The sequence below is a fragment of the Hordeum vulgare genome, chromosome 2H, assembly GCF_904849725.1.
Source record: "Hordeum vulgare subsp. vulgare chromosome 2H, MorexV3_pseudomolecules_assembly, whole genome shotgun sequence".
Lineage (NCBI taxonomy): Eukaryota > Viridiplantae > Streptophyta > Magnoliopsida > Poales > Poaceae > Hordeum > Hordeum vulgare.
In genome coordinates, this window is record NC_058519.1 from 644,944,788 (window position 1) to 644,964,153 (window position 19,366).

Below are 19,366 nucleotides of genomic sequence, written 5' to 3' on the forward strand. Positions count from 1 at the left end.
GACTGGACGTGACGACTCGCCGGGAAACGGGAAATGGATATGCGATTTGGAAATTTTCAGACAGCGATGGTTGCTCTTTTTTTGTTTTTGTCTCTTTTTATTTTTTGCGGCTAGGTTATTATTAATAATGATGTGGAGGGGTTGGTCTGTACACGATAAATCCATATTTACTCGCATATACTCCTTCCGTTCCTAAATATAAGACATTTTAAAGATTTCACTATGGACTGCATATGGATGTATATAGACATATTTTAGAATATAGATTCACTCATTTTGCTCCGTATGTAGTCCATAGTGAATTCTCTAAAAGGTCTTATATTTAAGAACGGAGGAAGTACCTCGTATTTATTTTTACATACAGTACATGGCTTCGCGGTCGCCTCTTGTCTATGTCCGTCGACAGAAAACAACCCCCTCCCCTCCCCACGCGCGTATGAGATTGTGGTTTCTCTCTGCGCATTTCGAATGCATGTCTTTAAGATTTACGTCTGGGCATTTCGGATGCTTGTCTTTAAGATTTACGTGTAACACCATCACATTCACCGACCATGGCTAACATTTAGGAGCGGTCAGTTTTTGTGACATCTGAAATCAAAGATCATCGTTCGATGGGTGTGTGGTGGAAAATTGTTGCATGTATTCATGTGTTGAAAGCGTGTACTCGATATCTCTACATTTAATCATGTACTTCCTCTGTCCTAAAATAACTGTCTCAACTTTATACTAGCTCTAGTACAAAATTGTACTAAGCTCAAGACACTTATTTTGGAACGGAGGGAGTACTATACATCTGTGATCACCTGTTTTATGATTCGAAAGATCCACTCTTTTAAGTCTGTTGTGGAGATTCTGACCGCCCTGTCCTCTTGATTAATGCACACCACTCGTCAGATTCTTATAATTATATACACTTGACAACCTTATTGTTTGATTTTTGTGGTACAACCAACCAAGGCTTTCTAATGCGTATGTTAATTGGAAGACGGTGCTTTCCTTGACTACGAGGCTTCCTATATTAACTTTGTTATTTTTAATATTTATTGGCTCAGTCTCTTGAAGATACTTATAGAAGTAGAATTTGTGTGTGTGCATTCTTAGAAGTGTGATTATAAGTGTGCGATTGTATTCTAAAACAGAAATCACTATTCATTGGAGAAATATCGCTCCTATTTTCACATGCTTGTTGTATGCTACATGATTTGACAATGTGTGCATATTAATTAGCAAGACAAATAAAATAGGTGTCTCAAGGGCATGTCTAGATGTCCTCTAATTCATGCACATCTAAGTGACTAAAACCCACATAAAAAATATTAAGAAATACCCGCACGAATCTTTGTGTAAAATCAGGGACATGTAATTTAAATGTGCAATATTTAAAACACATTTAGATGTACTTTATCGAAATCAAAATAAAATCTTTAAAATGATGTGGTACTACGTTTACCTTGCCAGTGAAATGCAGACCAGACGTGTGCCTGCCCTCTGAAATAATCTACTACTAGTGCCTCGTTAAATTTCAGCCTATAATTTTTTGTGGAAGACGGGACACGACTTCCTTTGAAGGGTGGCATTAATTCATTGACACTACTCGTATTAGTAGTTGTGAAGATCAAATGTACATTGCCGTGCAAATCATACTTTCAATGTGATATGAAAATTTTGGACAACGGCGGTTACTTGTGATGTGGATGTCGATAGTGCACATGGAAGCATTTGTTTGTTTGTTTGTTTTTGCTCGGTACCTTCATATTTATCCGTGTATATCCCCATGCTATGTTTGTATAACTTTGGAGTCACCTCTAATTTATGTCCTTCCAAAAGAAATCCCCTATTCCACATTCGTATAAATGTGTAATTTGTGTTTGTGGCTTATCAATCACTTAGTCCTCCTAAATCAAGACGATCTATAACACATTTGTATTCATTGACTATAGTTGAAATTTAAGGTGGCCATTTTCTGAGATATCTAAATAAAGCATCATAGTTGATGGTTGGGTGGTGGAAAAACCCCACATTTATTTGAGTGTTGAAAAGTATCTAGTACTCCCTCTGTCTCAAAATAAATGTCACATTTTTTGTATTAAGTTCGTATAAATTTAGTACTAGAACAACGACATTTATTTTGAGACGGAGGAAGTACTTGGTATCTTTGCATTTATTTGTGCGTCTAAAATCACCGCAGATCGCATTGTTATGGAGAGCATGTCATTTTTTGGTGTAAGCATGACACTTTTTTTGAAGGCATGGCATTTTTATTATGAATAGCATGACATTTATATTAATTATACAGCATGGCATTCTAATTTTTTAGAAGGACGACATTTTTATTACAAAGAGCATGGCGTTGTATTTTTTTAAAGAGCATGTCATTCTATTTTTGAAGGGCGTTGCATTTTTTGTTTTGTAAGATCATGGACTTTTTTATTTTAAAGAGCATGCCACTTTTATTTTAAAGACCATGACATTTCTATCATAAAATAACATGTCATTTTTAAAAAAAGATTTGCATTTTTTTATTTTTAAGAGGATGGCATTTTTTGTTTTAAAGAGCATGCCATTTTTGTAACAAAGCACATTGCATCCTTTTTTATAGTTGTGACATTTTCATTTTAAAGAGTATGTTATTTTTATTTTAAAGAGCAAGGCATCTTAAATTCTTAAAAAGTTAATCCCCACTATTAGGAATTCCCATAACATGCACGCTGTCCACATTAACAATGATGCCATGTAAGAGTTCAGTTTGCAAAATTACTGAGTGTGATAAAAAAATAACTCTTCTTGTGTCCACGTCACCATATTTTCCCAAACTATCGATGTGTGCCATAGAGCATGAATTTTTTTCTTCATTTTATAGAGTGTTCTATACACCAAGGGTCAGCTCTGAGCCCTTATCTTTTTGATTTGGTGATGGATGAGGTCACAAGGGATATATAATGAGATATCCCATGGTGTATGCTCTTTGCGGATGATGTGGTGCTAGTCGATGATAGCCGAACGGGGGTTAATAGAAAGTTAGAGTTATGAAGGCGGACTCTAGAATCGAAAGGTTTTAGGCTTAGTAGAATTAAAACTGAATACATGAGGTGCAGTTTTAGTGCTACTAGGCACGAGGATGGAGAGGTTAGCCTTGGTGGACAGGTGGTACTGGAGAGAGACACGTTTCGATATTTGGGGTCCATGTTGCAGAAGGATGGCGATATCGATGAAGACGTGGGCACCAAATCAAGGTTGGGTGGATGAAGTGGCGCCAAGCTTCTGGCGTACTCTATGACAAGAAGTGCCACAAAAGCTAAAAGGCAGGTTTTATAGGACAACTATCCGACCTGCGATGTTGTATGGCGCGGAGTGTTGGCCAACCAAGAGACGACATATCCAACAGTTAGGTGTAGCAGAGATGCGCATGTTGAGATGGATATGTGGCCACACAAGGAAGGATCGGGTACGAAATGAAGATATACGAGAGAGACTTGGGGTAGCACCGATTGAAGAGAAGCTGGTCCAGCATCGTCTCAGATGGTTTGGACATATTCAACGGAGGCCACCGGAAGCGTCGGTGCATAGCGGACGGATAAAGTGTGTTGATAATGTTAAGAGGGGTCGTGGTAGACCAAACTTGACATAGGAGAAGTCCGTTAAGAGAGACCTGAAGGTTTGGAATATCGACAAAGACTTAGCCATGGACAGGGGTGCGTGGAAGTTAGCTATCCACGTTCCAGAGCCATGACTTGGCTTCGAGATCTTATGTGTTTCAACTCTAGCCCGATTGGAACCCTCCTGGGAAGGATTAGTTCACTTGTGTTTGGAACATTCCCAGTTACCAGTGGTTGGGGTCCTCCTATGCGGGTTGCTTGAGAGGAAGTTGTACCCATCATACCTTCAACTCAAAATTAAAAATATCTTATGTCATGTGAACATCACATCCATCTCAAAAAGAAAAATTAAATCTAAAAACTTTTCTTGAAAAGAAAAAAAGTCTCACTTTCTTTTTAAAAATAACTCTAAAAAATAAAAAACTTCACTTGCTCACTGCGACCAATCAGCATGTGCCTTGTGGCGTAGCTGGTTGACCACCATTCTAGCTATGGTTAATGTGTTTGATTGCGTCCATAAAAAAATACGTACTAGTAATCATATCATAATTGTTCTTTTAAGTTAATAGAAACGGACATTTCCTGTATACGGTTGGATGTCCAGCTTTCATATCACTATCCACGTAGGGATACGTTGTTTGATTTTAGGGTCAACCTTGGAAGTGTCTCTAGTATATATCCATGGAAGAAAATCAGTAGTACTAGAGTGCTTTGGCATGCCCATCACGCCGTGCATTGACCGGTTACCCGGCCGGTGAAACACGCACCACACGTGCCTGCCCCTTTGACATAATCCAGTGCCCCCCGTTTGACTTCAAGCACGGGACTCTAATTTGGCCGCCCCTTTTGGTACGTTTTGCTTTGGATAATGGTTCGAATTTCCCTGTTTTGGGACGCTATTAATTGTTGGATATTGTACTACAGTAATACTCCCTCCGTCCGGAAATACTTGTCCTAGAAATGGATATAATGGATGTATCTATAACTAAAATAAGTCTAGATACATTCATCTCTAGGACAAGTATTTTCGAACGGAGGGAGTACTCTTTAATTCATTTTTAAGGCATGTATAATAATGTTGTGTTAAAGATGTCACGTAGGGTAAATGATTACATAAATAAAAGATAAAACATAAGAAAAAAACTTGTCTTCTATTTTTTATTTAAGAAATGATATCTTAACATAATATATGCCATCACGTTTTCAGAAATAACTAGTTATTGATGATAACGATAATAGATAACCCGTTTTAAACATGATTTATTGTCATCTCTAAATTACATACGTATAAGACTTGCGATAAAACTATTTTATCAACCATCGTATATATATGCCCTTACGTTGTCGATGAACTTCTATTATGTCACTTTACTGTTTTTTTTTTGAGCTGTTCATTGTTTATTTTCTGCTCCGGCAGCATGATGAGGATCAAAGGCTTGACGCAGACAGGAGACAAATGCATGTACTAGAGTGCCTTTGGTTTGTGCGGTGTGCACTGGACCAGACCAGACCCGAACCACCGATTCACTCCTTAAACGAAAGGGATGGAAAGTCACACTCAACTCGCTAGGGAGGTCCAAACCAAACCAGGCCCCTGTACGTATCTTTATAGTTATCATGCCCTACGGCAAGACGATGGGCCACCTTCCTGTACGTATCTTTATACGTATATATGTACAGTCACATGCCCGATAGTTACTTTTGATGAGGAGGTTTAATGTTGACCGGAGAGATCTCAAGTTGTTTGCTTGTACTCGTCATTTTTTTTTCGTATTTATTCATGTAAATATTCGTATTCATTTTTGTGTGGCTTCATTGTCCCTTTGTTGTCACTGTCAGATTTTTTTATCTGTGAGGGGGAGGTGTCTCCTCTTCCGCACCAGTATAAAATTGTGGATTGTGTATGCGACTTTTTAACTGCTCAGTTGTCTTAAATCTAGATCAAAAAACTAAACCGACATAGGTCATGTTTTGTATCCCTCGACCATAGCTGAAATTTAAGGTGGTCGCTTTTTGAGATATCGGAAATCAAAGATCATCACCATTGTCGGGTGGATGGAATATCCCTGTATTTATTTGTCTTGTTTCAAGCCGTGTATTATCCAATATTTCCGCATTTATCCGTGTGTCTGAAGCCATCCGAAATACTATTGGTTCGACCACCATTTCGTCTGGAATGGACACCGCTAGGCATCATATTACAGATGTTTGCTACCTATCAGACTAGTAGAAGGCCGTCCGATCAGGTACAGGTAAGTCGTCCGATCAAATGGTCAGCAACCCACGAGATTTGTTGGGTTTGCTCATTAGGCCCTGTTTGAAACCACCCAAATTATATAATCTGGTTTTTATAATCTATTGTATTTCCAAATAGTACAGTTTATATTGTAGATTTTATAAACTAGATGACCAGATTATTATAATCTCATAATCTGCTCTACCCCAGCTAAAATGAGATTATGGATTACAATGACGTGTTACCCTTGTAAACTTCAAGAGAACTACGCAGTGCCACAGCTATTTTCCTATCTTTTCCTTGTAAACAGAGGGCAAACATGTCATTGTACAATTTAAAAGTTGGTTTACAGTTTATATAATCTAACCTCCAAACATGCCCACCTGGATTATTTTAATAAACCAGATTATATAATCTATGTTCATAATCCAGATTATCATAATCTATTATGGTTTCAAACAGGGCCTTAGTAGGCCAGCATGAAATTTTCTTGGCAGTAACTGCTCCAGCTAAACACATGCACTGCTCGATTATCTCACTTGCTTCCTCCAACCAATATTTTGAAAAATAAAATTGTCCTTCCATCACGCATTGCTTCCCCATTAGAAAATAAACTATGCTTTCATAGTATTACCATTGAGTTTATGTTGAAAATAATATTTGATTCGAATATGTTTCTGCCCGAACATTTTTTTTGCTTCCACCAAAAATAAGATTTGTTTTTATCTAACAAAAATTACATCCAATATATTTGCTTCCAATGTGTTTCAGTCAAATACAAAATTTTCTTCCACCCAAAACGTGATTTGTTTCTACTATCTAACAAAAAAAATGCATCCAGTGTATTTGCTTCCAATGTGTTTCTGTCTTATAAAAGAATTGCTTCCACCCAAAATGATATTTGTTTCTATCCAACAAAAAATTGCATCTAGTGTCAAGCTAAATTTTTTACAATGATGCAAAAATTTATTCAAGTCTACTGGAATCCAATAGCCCATATATTTGTTTCGGTTAAATATAAAATGCTACTTTTTCATTTGATTATTACATATGTTTCCAAGGTAATGGAAAATGCAATTTAGGGTGCGCCTTATCGAGTTCAAGCAACATCTTGCCCAACTTCTTTTTGGCTGCCTTCACTCCCTCTTACTGTAGATTCCTAGGATGTCTCGCAAACGCCTTCGTGAACTGGGCTTCAACTGATGCATACCGCCAATGCATAGCCTCCACTCAGAATACAACAAGAAGTCACCGTCTACACCAGAAATTTGCACACATAAGTTCACCAAAACAACAACCAAATTACGAGCAATCGGCTTGAAACATAAACAAGATTATGTATGTTTGGTTGGTAGCATAGACGCATACCTATGTTTGATGAAACAATATGGAAAACATATGTATGGTCAAAGCAAAAAAACTGACATTTTAGAAGAAATTATTAAGTAGCATGGTAGTATAGAATCACATCAACTAGCAGATGGCTTGGAAAACATGTCCGGCTTAATTTTGCTAGGAAGTATGAGAGTATATAATGGAAGGAGCATGAAAAACATAAATTTCTTATCCAATGAAACAATGCTTCCAACGGAAATAGTATTTGCTTCTTATGATGCCATAATTTGCTTCTATGTACAACGAGCGTCGAGGATGCAGTAGTGCGCGCCGATCGTCCCTCCTTCGACTTGGGTGCTCACGTCCGGCTCCCCCTTGCCGTAGCCGACTTGCTGGAAGAGCGGCAGGCCGGAGGACGGCGTCGGTGGCGGGTCGTCGAAGGTGAGGAAGTCGCCGCAAACGTCGATGGCGCACTCGATCTTGAGGCGGTCGCCGAGGTCGTAGCGCGAACCAGCATGGAGGTGGCTCCTCCTAGCGACTTCGCCGGTGCCCCAGGTGCACGTGTCCTCGCTGCTGGCGTCGAACAGGATCGGGTCCTTCTCACGGAACAACGGCACCGTCTCACCGGTTGGTCTGGTCGACCAGCCCGAACCCGACGCGCGCCCAAGCCACGGCGCCCTCGGTCACTAGCTCGACGAAGGCGGGCACGTGGTCCGACCGCTCCGAGTTGCTGTCAGCATCGTGACTCCGGGAGGACCGTCGGCCACCGTGAACCGGAGGCTGCTTGACATGAAGGTACGACAGATGCATGGGAGGGCAAGGAAGTTGTGAGCTCGTCCTTTGTGCGTGTCATGTAGAACGGGCATAGCCACCGGATGGGATGGTGCACCGACCCGGTTAATCTTATGGTCCAAGGGGGGATGGCTGAATCATGGCGAATGGATTCAGGATGTGAGCTTCGGGATGGAGGTGATTTTGGAGCAGCCATGGAGCCGGGGACGAGGGACGCGTGGGGAGTGTTTGGGGCTGGTGCGATTATTACGGGAGTGATTATGGGTGAATACATGGCAAGGAAGTCACGCAGATATATATATGGAAACACGTCTACCAGATTTGAAATCAATTTCAGCCATGAGATGAAAACTGCATCTACGTTCCTTGATCAGTCTGAAGATTTGTTCCTATCAAACATCTGTTAAGAAGCATTTTCCGAACATAAAGGGTGTTACCTTGCCGGTCAAACGCGCGCCACATGTGCCTGACCTCTGGAATAATCTACGGCTAAAAAATAAAATAAAAATTATACTCATGCCTCTTTGATTTTTACCGCACATGAATACCGTCTTTTTGTCTTTCGGATAAGATAACACGACCTTTTTAGGACGCCATTAATTGTTCAACATAGTAAACATATTTTCTTTTCCATTCACAATCTACATGTATTTTTCAGGTTTGAAGCCAGTTTTTCTTTTTTTCCTTGACAGGAACACAAAGGATGCCATGTACTATCCTGTCAGATAATGGCTTGGCTCGTTCAAAGATCAAAGCTTCAATTGTTGACAGGGAGTTTATTCCACATAAATAGTAGACATCAAAATAGTGGCTAATTGTTTGGCAAATTATAGACGTATTGAGTCGTACCACGGTTGTGTAGTTGCACCAAGAACAATTGTGTAATGAGGATCTTTTGTCCGTTAGTGGTAACTCTATAATTATGAAATAGAACTCCTTTTAACCCTGAAAAAAAGTGCGGTCCCGGTCCTGAACCGCTTTGATTCCTCAATGATGAAAATCGATGGAAGGTCACAATAGGTGGGGATGTCTGAATCCATACTTTGTGCGTGGGTCATCCGCTTTGTGCGGAAGTACGGTGGGCAACCTTACTCCGTGTACACGCACATATCTATTCACATGCTAAATACCCTCTCCGTTTCTGAATATAAATCTTTTTAAAAATTTCATTACGAGACTACATACGAAATAAAATAAGTGAATATATATTCTAAAGTATGTATATATACATCCGTATGTAGTCTCTTAGTGAAACCTCTAAAATGACTTATATTTAAGAACGGAAGGAGTACAAGTTGTTTCATTCCACTCTTTTCATATCTCCTTATTAGGTCAAACTATTGCGAAAAGGCGCATAGTTGGGAAATGCTAGGATGTTTTGCAAACTACACCACATCCATGTTTGAAAGAGATGATTCAAACACTAGATAAATTTATTGCTGCCAAAATTGATTTCTTGCTATTTTCTTCTCGACGAACTGCAACTAGATTTAGGTTAGTGTAGAATTGGTTATAAACTGTAAGCTGTGAACTTCTTTGAAATGCACAACAAATTTTAAAAAACGCAGTGAATAGTTTTAAAAAACAAGTTGATCATTTTTAAATACGTGATTTTTTTTTAAAATACAAGTTGATCATTTTTGTAAATGTTTATAATTTTTTTATAAACATTTATTAAAGAAGCAATAAAACATTTTTTTGTAAGTAACTTTGAAGAATTTTCAAATGCAGAAAGGATATTTTTAGATACCCGATGACTACTTTCAGATACAAGTTGAACTTGTTTTAAATACGTGGTGCTTTTTTAATAACGTTAATCAATTATATGCTTTAAAAATTAAATTTATGATATATTTTTTAGTTGCACTAACATCCTTCAAGTCCTCACCTTAAAAAAATACATTCTTCAAGTCCATGAGCATTTTCAAAAATAAACAAAAAAGAATCGTGAAACTTCTTTGAAATTCATAAAACATTTTTAGTTCCACGAATAGTTTCTACAGTCATGGACTAGGAGAGGGGACGGGCCCGGCCCATGAATGAGGAGCTCGCTCGGCCAGAAGAGGGGACGGGCCCGGCCCATGAATGAGGAGCTAGCTCGGCCAGAAGAGGGGACGGGCCCGGCCCATGAATGAGGAGCTCGCTTGGCCAGAAGAGGGGACGGGCCCGGCCCATGAAATACACAGACGACACTACCCAGGGATCGAACCCTGCCCGCTTCCACGTTGCTGCCGCCGCCGCCGCCTGCTCGCGGCGAGGCGCTCGCCGTCGCCGCCTCTACGTCGTGTTCTTCGCCACCGCTGCGCCCCTCCGCCATCTGCCCCCCCCCCCCTTCTCTTCCCCTCCCCACCCGGTCGCAGGCGTTCCCCCATCTGGTTTGCCCGCCGCCGCGGGCGACCTCGACCTAGGGCATCGGCGGCTGCGGAGCTCTTCCTATCTCTCGGTGGGAGCGTCCAGGCGCAGGTTTGATGCCCCGACAAGCATCGCTAGTCGATTCCTCGCTGATGAACAATTTGGAGCGACGGCCCCGCGCGAGACTCGCCTTCTTTCCCCTCCGCCATTTGCATAGCCTGTTGATGGTTTGAGTCGATGCATGCTTGCTTGCAATATGCACCGGAATCTCTCTTTGCGTGTAGCCATCAGCAGCCACACATTCAGTTTGTTGCTGTTATGGCGTCGGTATGGTCTATGTTGCGTGTCTGTTGCATGTGTTAACAGCCCGATGCCTCTCTGGTCGTCGGCAATGCTGGTTGTGGCCAGCAGCTGCAACTGTGATGGCTTATTGTTGGATATATGACTGCTGGATTTTTTATGCAAGTTAGGCGTAGTTAGTACGTAGTAACCAATCCTACTGCTGAATGAAACTGCTGTCAAGTTAGGCATTGGCTGACATTTTACACAGTTTTGTCGAAATTTCCAGTATGAGAACATCAATGTTATGATATCTGCTGAACGCTTTCATCATTATTGCTTAATTAGGGTGCGAAATAACCTAGTTATTTTTTTTTACCCACCTCGCCTCCTCTCTGTAGGCGCTGTAAAGATGCCTCAGGTAATGGTGGTCGCGCGGAACTTCATGGACATGGTGGCCGCACTGCCTGCCGCCAAACTTGACATGCTCTACGATTCCGCCTTCATCTGTGAGGCTGTACTCAGGTCTCCAACCGGCCAGTTACGCAACACATTTTGGCGAGGTATTCTTGCTGTCATTGTGATTTTTCACACATTCACTTCTGCAGGTCATTCCCACCGCTGGCAAAGAAGTACGTAATTCAGATGCTGTACGTGTCGGCACCAATGCCTGCTGCGGCTATGCAGGAGTGGGTGCTGGATGAGTATGCCTCCAAGCACAAGGTTGCCATCGATAGGCTGCTCCAACTCAGGGTCTTTGTGGAAGTACGTGATAGGTAAGACCTCGTCCACCTCCATCTGGTGCTTGGTATGTATGGTTGATTGTTTTTAGAAAACCTTTTAACCTTCCTGGATCTGATCAACTAGCAAAGAACCAAATAATTGGAATTTAGAAGCCAAAATGGTGATTTTTGTTTGCCATAGTGAGTTAGGGCTGCCGAGACAATGGTATGTATTACTCCCTCCGTCCCAAAATAAGTGTCTCAAGCTTAGTGTAATTTTGTACTACAGCTAGTACAAAGTTGAGACACTTATTTTGGGACGGAGGGAGTATATCTTAAGCACACATGCGCCATTTGATCTTATGGTGGATGCCAGTTTGCTGAAATATAAGCTAAAACAAAATTCTAATTAGAGTAGGCGAACAGCGTCTGGCTCCGTTATTTTAATGTCCATATTGTATAAGTATACTAATAGGAATTCTTTAGATTATTAGGTTTTGCATTACTTGCATGATGCAAGTTAGACTGTGCAATTTCTAATGCACCTGCTCATCTACTGTGTGTATATTGTGTAGTCTACAAACGAATTATGCAATTTTTCTAGCTTACTTTGTTTTGATGCGCATACAGAAGGAAGGAGGTGAGCTACAAGATGAATAATAAATTCCAGGCTAACATGCAGAAATATTTGGTTAGTGGGTAAGTTCTCCTGAACTATTTTGTTGAACAAAACATGGATATTTCAGTCTTCTGTTTGAAGCCAATTGCTTATTGTTTCACTGTTATGATGGTTTTGACATGTTTTTATTCAAATATGGAATCATTTTTTACGATGTTAGAAATCACCAGGATGGTGCTTCAGGTTTTACTGCTTTGGCTTTTGTTTCGCAAGTTCCATCTATTGGGCTTAAAAGGTACAAACTGGTTGGTCAAATTCCATTTCTTTTTGCTGCAGCGGGTGTTTGCCAAGGGAACCACTACCATTCAGCGTCACTGCCAGATTGCCTACACTGGTGGAATTAGAAAATTATGCTCTTGAGCAATGGGAGGTTAGGATGAGAAAACTTATACTCTATTTTTTTTCATGCATGTTTTATTTTATATCATTGACCTTTTCTTTGTTTGCTCATCGGGCCATACTGTTTGCATTTGGTAGAATACATGTGTTCACTTCAACTAGTAATGCTTGTTCCGTTTTATGGTAAAACAGTGCTTCTTGCTGCAATTAATCAACTCGTCTCAAGTTGAGAAAGGGACCACTTTCAGCTCATCTATGATGAAGACATTCCAGCGAGGTCTTCTGAGTTCAAGGTTCAATCTAATTGCCCCCTTGTTTGACAATCAGTTGCATATTAACTAGTGAGTAATGACAGTCAAATTTCATTTCAATGACATGGCATGCAAAGTTAGCTCTTTCTCTTGCTAGTACATTAGGTATAATATGCAGCGTCGCTGTGTCGGTATGGACATAGTAATATCTAACAAAAGTTAGACTAGTAAATTTAGAATTCGTGAGCTGACAGCAAATTGCTGTTTTTTTTTTACTTTGATTGTGTCCATGTTTCCTGGTTGCAAAATGGGATTAACTAGCGATCCTAACAATTCATTCAGTTGACTGGCTCGATATATTCGAATTTGTATATTTTTTTAAATCATATGGATGTGGGATTTCTAAAGCCCATAGCCCTGTTTTTTCTCTGTCTTCCTTTTCAACTGGCTGGATATCCAAATTTATAATGAATTTGATATCATGAGTTCATAATACAATACATTACACAGGGATGGTGAAGCTGCAAAGTTAAGTGAGAATGGCTTCCAGTTTCTGGTCTGTGCTTAGCTCTGTTGAACAAATTATCTGACATATTTCCGTCTTCAGTTCTCACTCTTTTCGATTTGTCTAGCTGATGGAGACAAATGCACAACTTTGGTATATAATGAGAGAATACATTTCGTCCGCAGAGGTATTGGTGCCATTTTATGTTTTATGCCTTTTGATTTGACATGAGTATTTTTCTGTGCTGACTCATATTATTTTATTGAATAGGAACGTGGGGTGGACCCCACAGACTTGATATCATTTCTCTTGGAGCTTAGTTTTCATACACAAGGAGCGGTAAGTAAAACATTCTTTCTTACAAGATTATGTTAAGAACCATTCATAAGTGACAAGTTACGCAACCTTTGTCTGAATGATCATTAAAGTCCTATTTCTGACGGCACAGTTTTCTTTCAATAATAGTAGGGAATATTAATATGAGCAAGAGGTGTACAGACATAAATATTATTGATTTGGGGTTTGTTGAAGAGAGATCAATTGTAGCAGCAATGCGATGTATGAATTAGAGCATCTCAAAGATACTAAAGTATATTGTTGTATTTGTTCTGTTCTATCTAGTAGGCAGGGGCTGAGGGGCATCAACCTTTTTTCGCCAGATTATATTGTCTAAGAAAATATTTAATTCCAGTGTTTGAAAGAAGTTAAAGGGCTGCAGGACTACATTTATCGTATTAAATTGATTCTGCACATCTTTTTGTTCAGACTCTGCTGCTTGGCATGTTAGTTACAACTTACAAATTGACCACAAGTTTTCCTATCTCTCTGTTCATGCTTCAGGCCTACAGCCTGAGTACTCTGACAGAAGTCCAAAGAATTGCAGTTATGGATCTGATGGAACTCGGGTTAGTCAAACTGCAGCAGGTAAAACTTTAGATTTTTTTTACCATTCAGCTTGATAAATATGATTTTAGGAGTTAATGAATAACAGGGCCGTAAAGATAGCTGGTTCATACCTACAAAATTGGCTACAAATCTCTCGTCGAGCTTGTCAGATTCAGCTGCCAGCAAAGAGGTTTCAGAACATCCCATTTCCTTTGCTATTGCAGTTTTATGCTCTCCAGATCTTCTTCATAAGTTCCACCCACTTGTCACCTAAGCGACACTCGATGAAGATGAACTATTTTCCACCTACAAGTTGATACTGTGTGATATTGTTGTGGCAGGGTATTGTGGTTGTGGAGACAAACTTTAGGTTGTATGCGTACTCTGCTTCCAAGTTGCACTGTGAAATTCTACGTCTTTTTTCAAGGTACATCAGCTGTCAGATGAGTGACATAACCTAGCTCATCTCTGCCATTTTTACAGTTTGGCTACTACTTCGTAGCTCCAGCATGTTCCAAGTTGCTCTTGGTAATCAATACGTTAAGTGCTTGGTATGCAGAAGCGTAACATTCTTTCTGTGTGTGTGCGGGCGCCCTTTAGGGGATTTATACTGCTTCCAGATTGTTTTACTAAATCTGGCAGGACTGTGTCGAGTGGCATTTTACTACGCTAGTTCAGTTATTTGGATGATCCTGACAGCATTGGTCCGTTTTTGTTCTAAGCAGCAACTAGGGCTGTTGATCTTCTTTGCGAGATGCCTTCAGTAAGCTAAGCAATGCCAACTTTCCTACCAGAGTCAAGTACTAAATCTAGGAATGCAAAATGCAGCAACAATGGATTGCCTATTAGCTTATTAACCTAAATATCTATAGGCGTCCAAGATGCAAAGCCCTTCAAATTTTTTGAACCTGACTCTGCTTGTAAATCTAGTTATTGTTTAACCCTCCACAATCGAAAAGATTGTTGGCAGTTGCATACTGGTAGCTGTATTTTGTGAGTCCTTGATACCCCTCGTGTTCTCAGTTTCAATCTTTGTTAAATGCCTTCACAAATATGGCCTTGCAGGGTAGAGTATCAACTACCAAACCTTATTGTGGGAGCTATTACAAAAGAAAGTCTTTATGGTGCATTTGATAACGGGATCACTGCTGAACAGGTAATCATCTTGATCACACATTTCTACATGATTCATTGTTACATAGATACATGCAGTTACACTTTTTTTCTTTTTGTTTGTCAGATAGTTTCATTCCTTCAACAAAATGCCCACCCTCGTGTCATCGACAAAATACCGATAGTCCCAGAGAATGTTACAGATCAGGTAAGCACAGCAACCCATCCCTCATATACCAGACATCATCATCTGTTCAACGGATATAAAACTGAAGACTGCCAATTCTCTGATGCAGATTAGGCTGTGGGAGAATGACCGTAACAGGGTCGAGATGATCCTGTCACACGTATACGAAGATTTTCCGAGCAAGGTAAACTCCTCACCCACCAAACCCTGCAAGCTCCTTGCAGATGGACGGTGCTTGAACACATTTGAAAACCTGTACTCTGGTAGTCTGATTAACGCTATACTTACATCTGGGCGCCGCTTACTTGCACAGGACATGTTTGAACAATGCTGTGACCACGCGAGGGATAACGGGTACTTGCTGTGGGAGGACGCGAAGAAGATGCGATTGATAGTGAGCGGGGAGTTCCACCAAGAAATGCGGGAGTTCCTCCGCCGGCAAAGATGATCCAAGGGAAGTGACCATCTGGAGAGAAGAGAAGAAGCAACTTGTCCGTCCCACATGCTCCTTCATGTGAGGAAGGCCTGAATCTACCTAGACACCAGACAAGTCTTTACAAGATCCGTCTGCAGGAGGCAGCGTGGTAGTCTGGTAGATGTTGAAATCATTTGGACTCGACGGTCATAAATCGAGCGTAATCATATATTGTATAGGTTTAGTCTGCAGTTTGCGCCATGCTAAATGTAAGTCACAGAAGGTAGTGGATTATTCTGTTACGCAAACCAAAATCAGATGAACTGTACGTGCTCCACTTTTCCATTTCAGTTTTATATGGAAGTCACGTACAATTGAGATTGGCCCGTGTCAGTCAGTTTGGAACCAGACAAGTTTGCAAAACTGTATCAAGACATGATTGGCAATTTGGATTTTCAGTAAATTGGCTCAGTATTATTTTTACAAAATACTTAGGGGTTTATGAATATTCACACTTTGGTGTGTAGAGTTAAAATTCAATGTGCGCTCAATTTGATGTTCAAGCGTAAGACAATATACATATATCAAAATTGAAATATGACCTCACATTAACTGAGTGTTCTGTATAGAAATGAAATTACAAAAAAAAACTGGTTTCAAATATTTGAACTAAAGTGTCACATTTTGTTTGTTCACAACATCGGACAGCTCTTCTGTTGACACCAAAGATATCGTGGCAATGGTCTCCGCAAAACTACCGGTTAACATGTTGGTGCCAAATCCTTTTGAGATGATTGTTTCCCTTCGTCATCCGCATTATGTTGACTTGGGAAAATGAAATACTTGAATGTACGACTCTGTCTATAAATGTTTGTTAAGAAATCAGACTTATCTTTATCATATCGTGTAGAAAAAGGAAGAAACACTTAAATATTAGACCGGTAATTTACATCGACGACGATGCAAAAGGAAAGAAACACGAAGAATCTTTAATCTAGACATATCCAGAGCTGGTTGATAAGTTTCCATAACAATCGATCAAGAGTGAGTTTCCTGCCAATTTTGTTTCAGTACACGCTTTCATACCAACAACGATTCCATTTTTAGATGGAAATACTCGTAAACACCAGGATAAGGCCGCAAGAAATATTTACCTTTTTCATACCTCAATCCAAAAACAGATTACTCCATGAAAGATACCAGCATATATATGCCCCCATATGTGAGCATGTCATCCAAAGTTCATCGAGCAAACACACAAACACTGTAGCCTACCACCGGACTTATCCCACAACTTTGTCAATTCTTCTCTTTGAAATGGAGAGTGTTACAGTGTTTATTGTTGGTGCTGGGCCAGCAGGCCTCGCAACGGCAGCATGCCTTAGCCAATTCTCGATTCCTTATGCCATCATCGAGCGTGAGAGTTGTAGCGCGTCACTTTGGCGCAACCGCGCATATGATCGCCTCAAGCTGCATCTCGCAAAGGAGTTCTGTGAGTTGCCACACATGTCATACCCTGTAGATGCACCAACATACATACCGAAAACCTTGTTTGTGAAGTACTTGGATGACTATGTTGAGCGTTTCAATATTCAACCAAAGTATCTCACTACCGTGGAGTCATCCACATATGACAATGATGAAAAATGTTGGTCCATTATGGCAAATGACATGTCAAAGTGCACCACAATCAAGTTCACCGCAAAGTTTCTTGTTGTGGCAAGTGGTGAGAATAGTGCACAAAATATTCCAATGTTCCCTGGACTGGAAAACTTTCCAGGTGATGTCATCCACTCCTCAAGCTACAAGTCTGGCAAGAGCTACTCTGGCAAAAACGTATTGGTCGTTGGATCTGGCAACTCCGGGATGGAAATTGCTTATGACCTTGCGACCCATGGTGCCAATACATCGATTGTTATACGAAGCCCGGTATGTACATGCACTATATATTATCATAGGGTACATGAACACAAATTCTTAGTATAGTTACTACTAGAAGAGATGCAGTTCCAATGTTATTGCTAGTAGAAAGTACTTCACATATAAAAGAGAAGGACTGTTTACATCACGCATAGGCAACTACACAGCTAGAGGAACTACAAGACAAAAAAAGATTGCTGAATGAAGATATTCTAGAAAATTTAATTTTACATACTTCAAAAGAGGCGTGACATGTTTTGTTGTTGCAGATTCATATAATGACAAAGGAACTAATTCGGTTGGGGATGACACTTGCTCATCACCTTCCATTGAATCTAGTGGATAACCTCCTTGTGATGTTGGCGAATTTAATATTTGGAGACATATCGCGACATGGCATCACAAGGCCAAAAATGGGTCCAATGACCCTCAAGTCAGAAACCGGTCGGTCCGCAGTGATTGATGTTGGGACTCTTGGATTAATCAAAAAAGGCATCATCAAAGTAAGTATATCCTTGCGATGACATAACTTTATAACATGTGTTGATATGATATGCCAAGTTATAAATATATTTCTTTATCTCCTATAGGTTCAAGGGGGCATCAGTGACATTAGGGGCAACATAGTTGAATTTCAATGCAGTAAAAAAATATCATTTGACGCGATTGTGTTTGCAACTGGATACAAAAGCACGGCAAATAAATGGCTTAAGGTAATATTGTTGATGTTTGAGCATGAATGTGCTCGTTTTCTGGTGTAACCGTTGTTAAATTTGCTTACAAGCTCTACATTTTTCTGAACCCAGCATGGTGAGAGCATGTTAAATGGCAATGGACTGCCCATTCAAAAATATCCGAATCATTGGAAAGGTGAAAATGGGCTTTACTGCGCTGGGTTAGCGAGGAGAGGATTAGCTGGTATTGCAGCAGAAGCCAAGAATATCGCTAATGACATCAGATCCGTGATAGAATATATGTCCAGTTAAATCATCTTTTACATGTAGTTTACCTGAGCAAGCATGCTAAATGGTTGGTTCTTTGAGAAATCTATCCATTGTGCGGCCTTTGTATCCATCTTTGTGACAACTAGATTTCTGTTTATTTCAATGTTCATATGTGCCTGGGACAAATATGTACTACCATACTATAATTAAGGGCTTCATACTCTCATTGTTCAGGAGATTTGCAATTTTAGTTGAACCTACAACTGTGTATCATATTTTATTTACTTGAAATTAAATGTGCAAAAGGCATGTGTTAAATATTGTATTATCTATACCGAAATCTCTCGTGGCATGTTTATTCCCATCAACATATAATTGTATGATGTAGTAATCACACTAGCCTAAAATATCCGCATAGTTCACTACATCCTTTACGGGTACTATAGTACCATCCAGTCTTAGAATGGCACAAATTACCAGCCCGTGTATCTTCATGGGCTAACTGGCATATTATGAATCATTAAAAATGTTTGTGCATATATATAGAAACTTAAAACTAAAATTTAGAACACCATATGGTGAAAAGCTACTGTGTAGAACGTGCATTTGTGGTTACCTGATATTGGTATCGTTAACTGTTGTGGACACATTTTATTGGGCCTCGAAGAGCAAGGGCTTGCAGTATATAGTAAATTCCACTCACTTGAGAACTAAGGTATACATTCGTTGGATGGAAATTGCTTATGACCTCGCAACCGAGGGTGCCAATAGTTCCATTGTTATACGTAGCCCGATATTTTCATTGGATACATGAAT

General features: G+C 40.0%; 1 protein-coding gene and 1 pseudogene across 1 annotated transcript; both read left to right on the forward strand.

Annotated features, from left to right (window-relative positions):
- Nucleotides 1-10,141: 10,141 nt before the first annotated feature.
- Nucleotides 10,142-16,149, forward strand: LOC123428317 (general transcription and DNA repair factor IIH subunit TFB2). The gene is made up of 16 exons (XM_045112514.1): nucleotides 10,142-10,422; nucleotides 10,992-11,115; nucleotides 11,199-11,366; nucleotides 11,943-12,011; nucleotides 12,268-12,361; nucleotides 12,523-12,623; nucleotides 13,092-13,137; nucleotides 13,214-13,273; nucleotides 13,357-13,425; nucleotides 13,927-14,010; nucleotides 14,078-14,161; nucleotides 14,313-14,398; nucleotides 15,037-15,127; nucleotides 15,212-15,292; nucleotides 15,381-15,455; nucleotides 15,585-16,149. Exons 2-16 carry the CDS (start codon nucleotides 11,003-11,005, stop codon nucleotides 15,717-15,719), a joined length of 1,356 nt encoding a protein of 451 aa, XP_044968449.1. The 5' UTR covers nucleotides 10,142-10,422; nucleotides 10,992-11,002; the 3' UTR covers nucleotides 15,720-16,149.
- A 765-nt stretch (nucleotides 16,150-16,914) lies between these two features.
- On the forward strand, nucleotides 16,915-18,592 carry LOC123431174 (annotated as a pseudogene).
- Nucleotides 18,593-19,366: the final 774 nt, after the last annotated feature.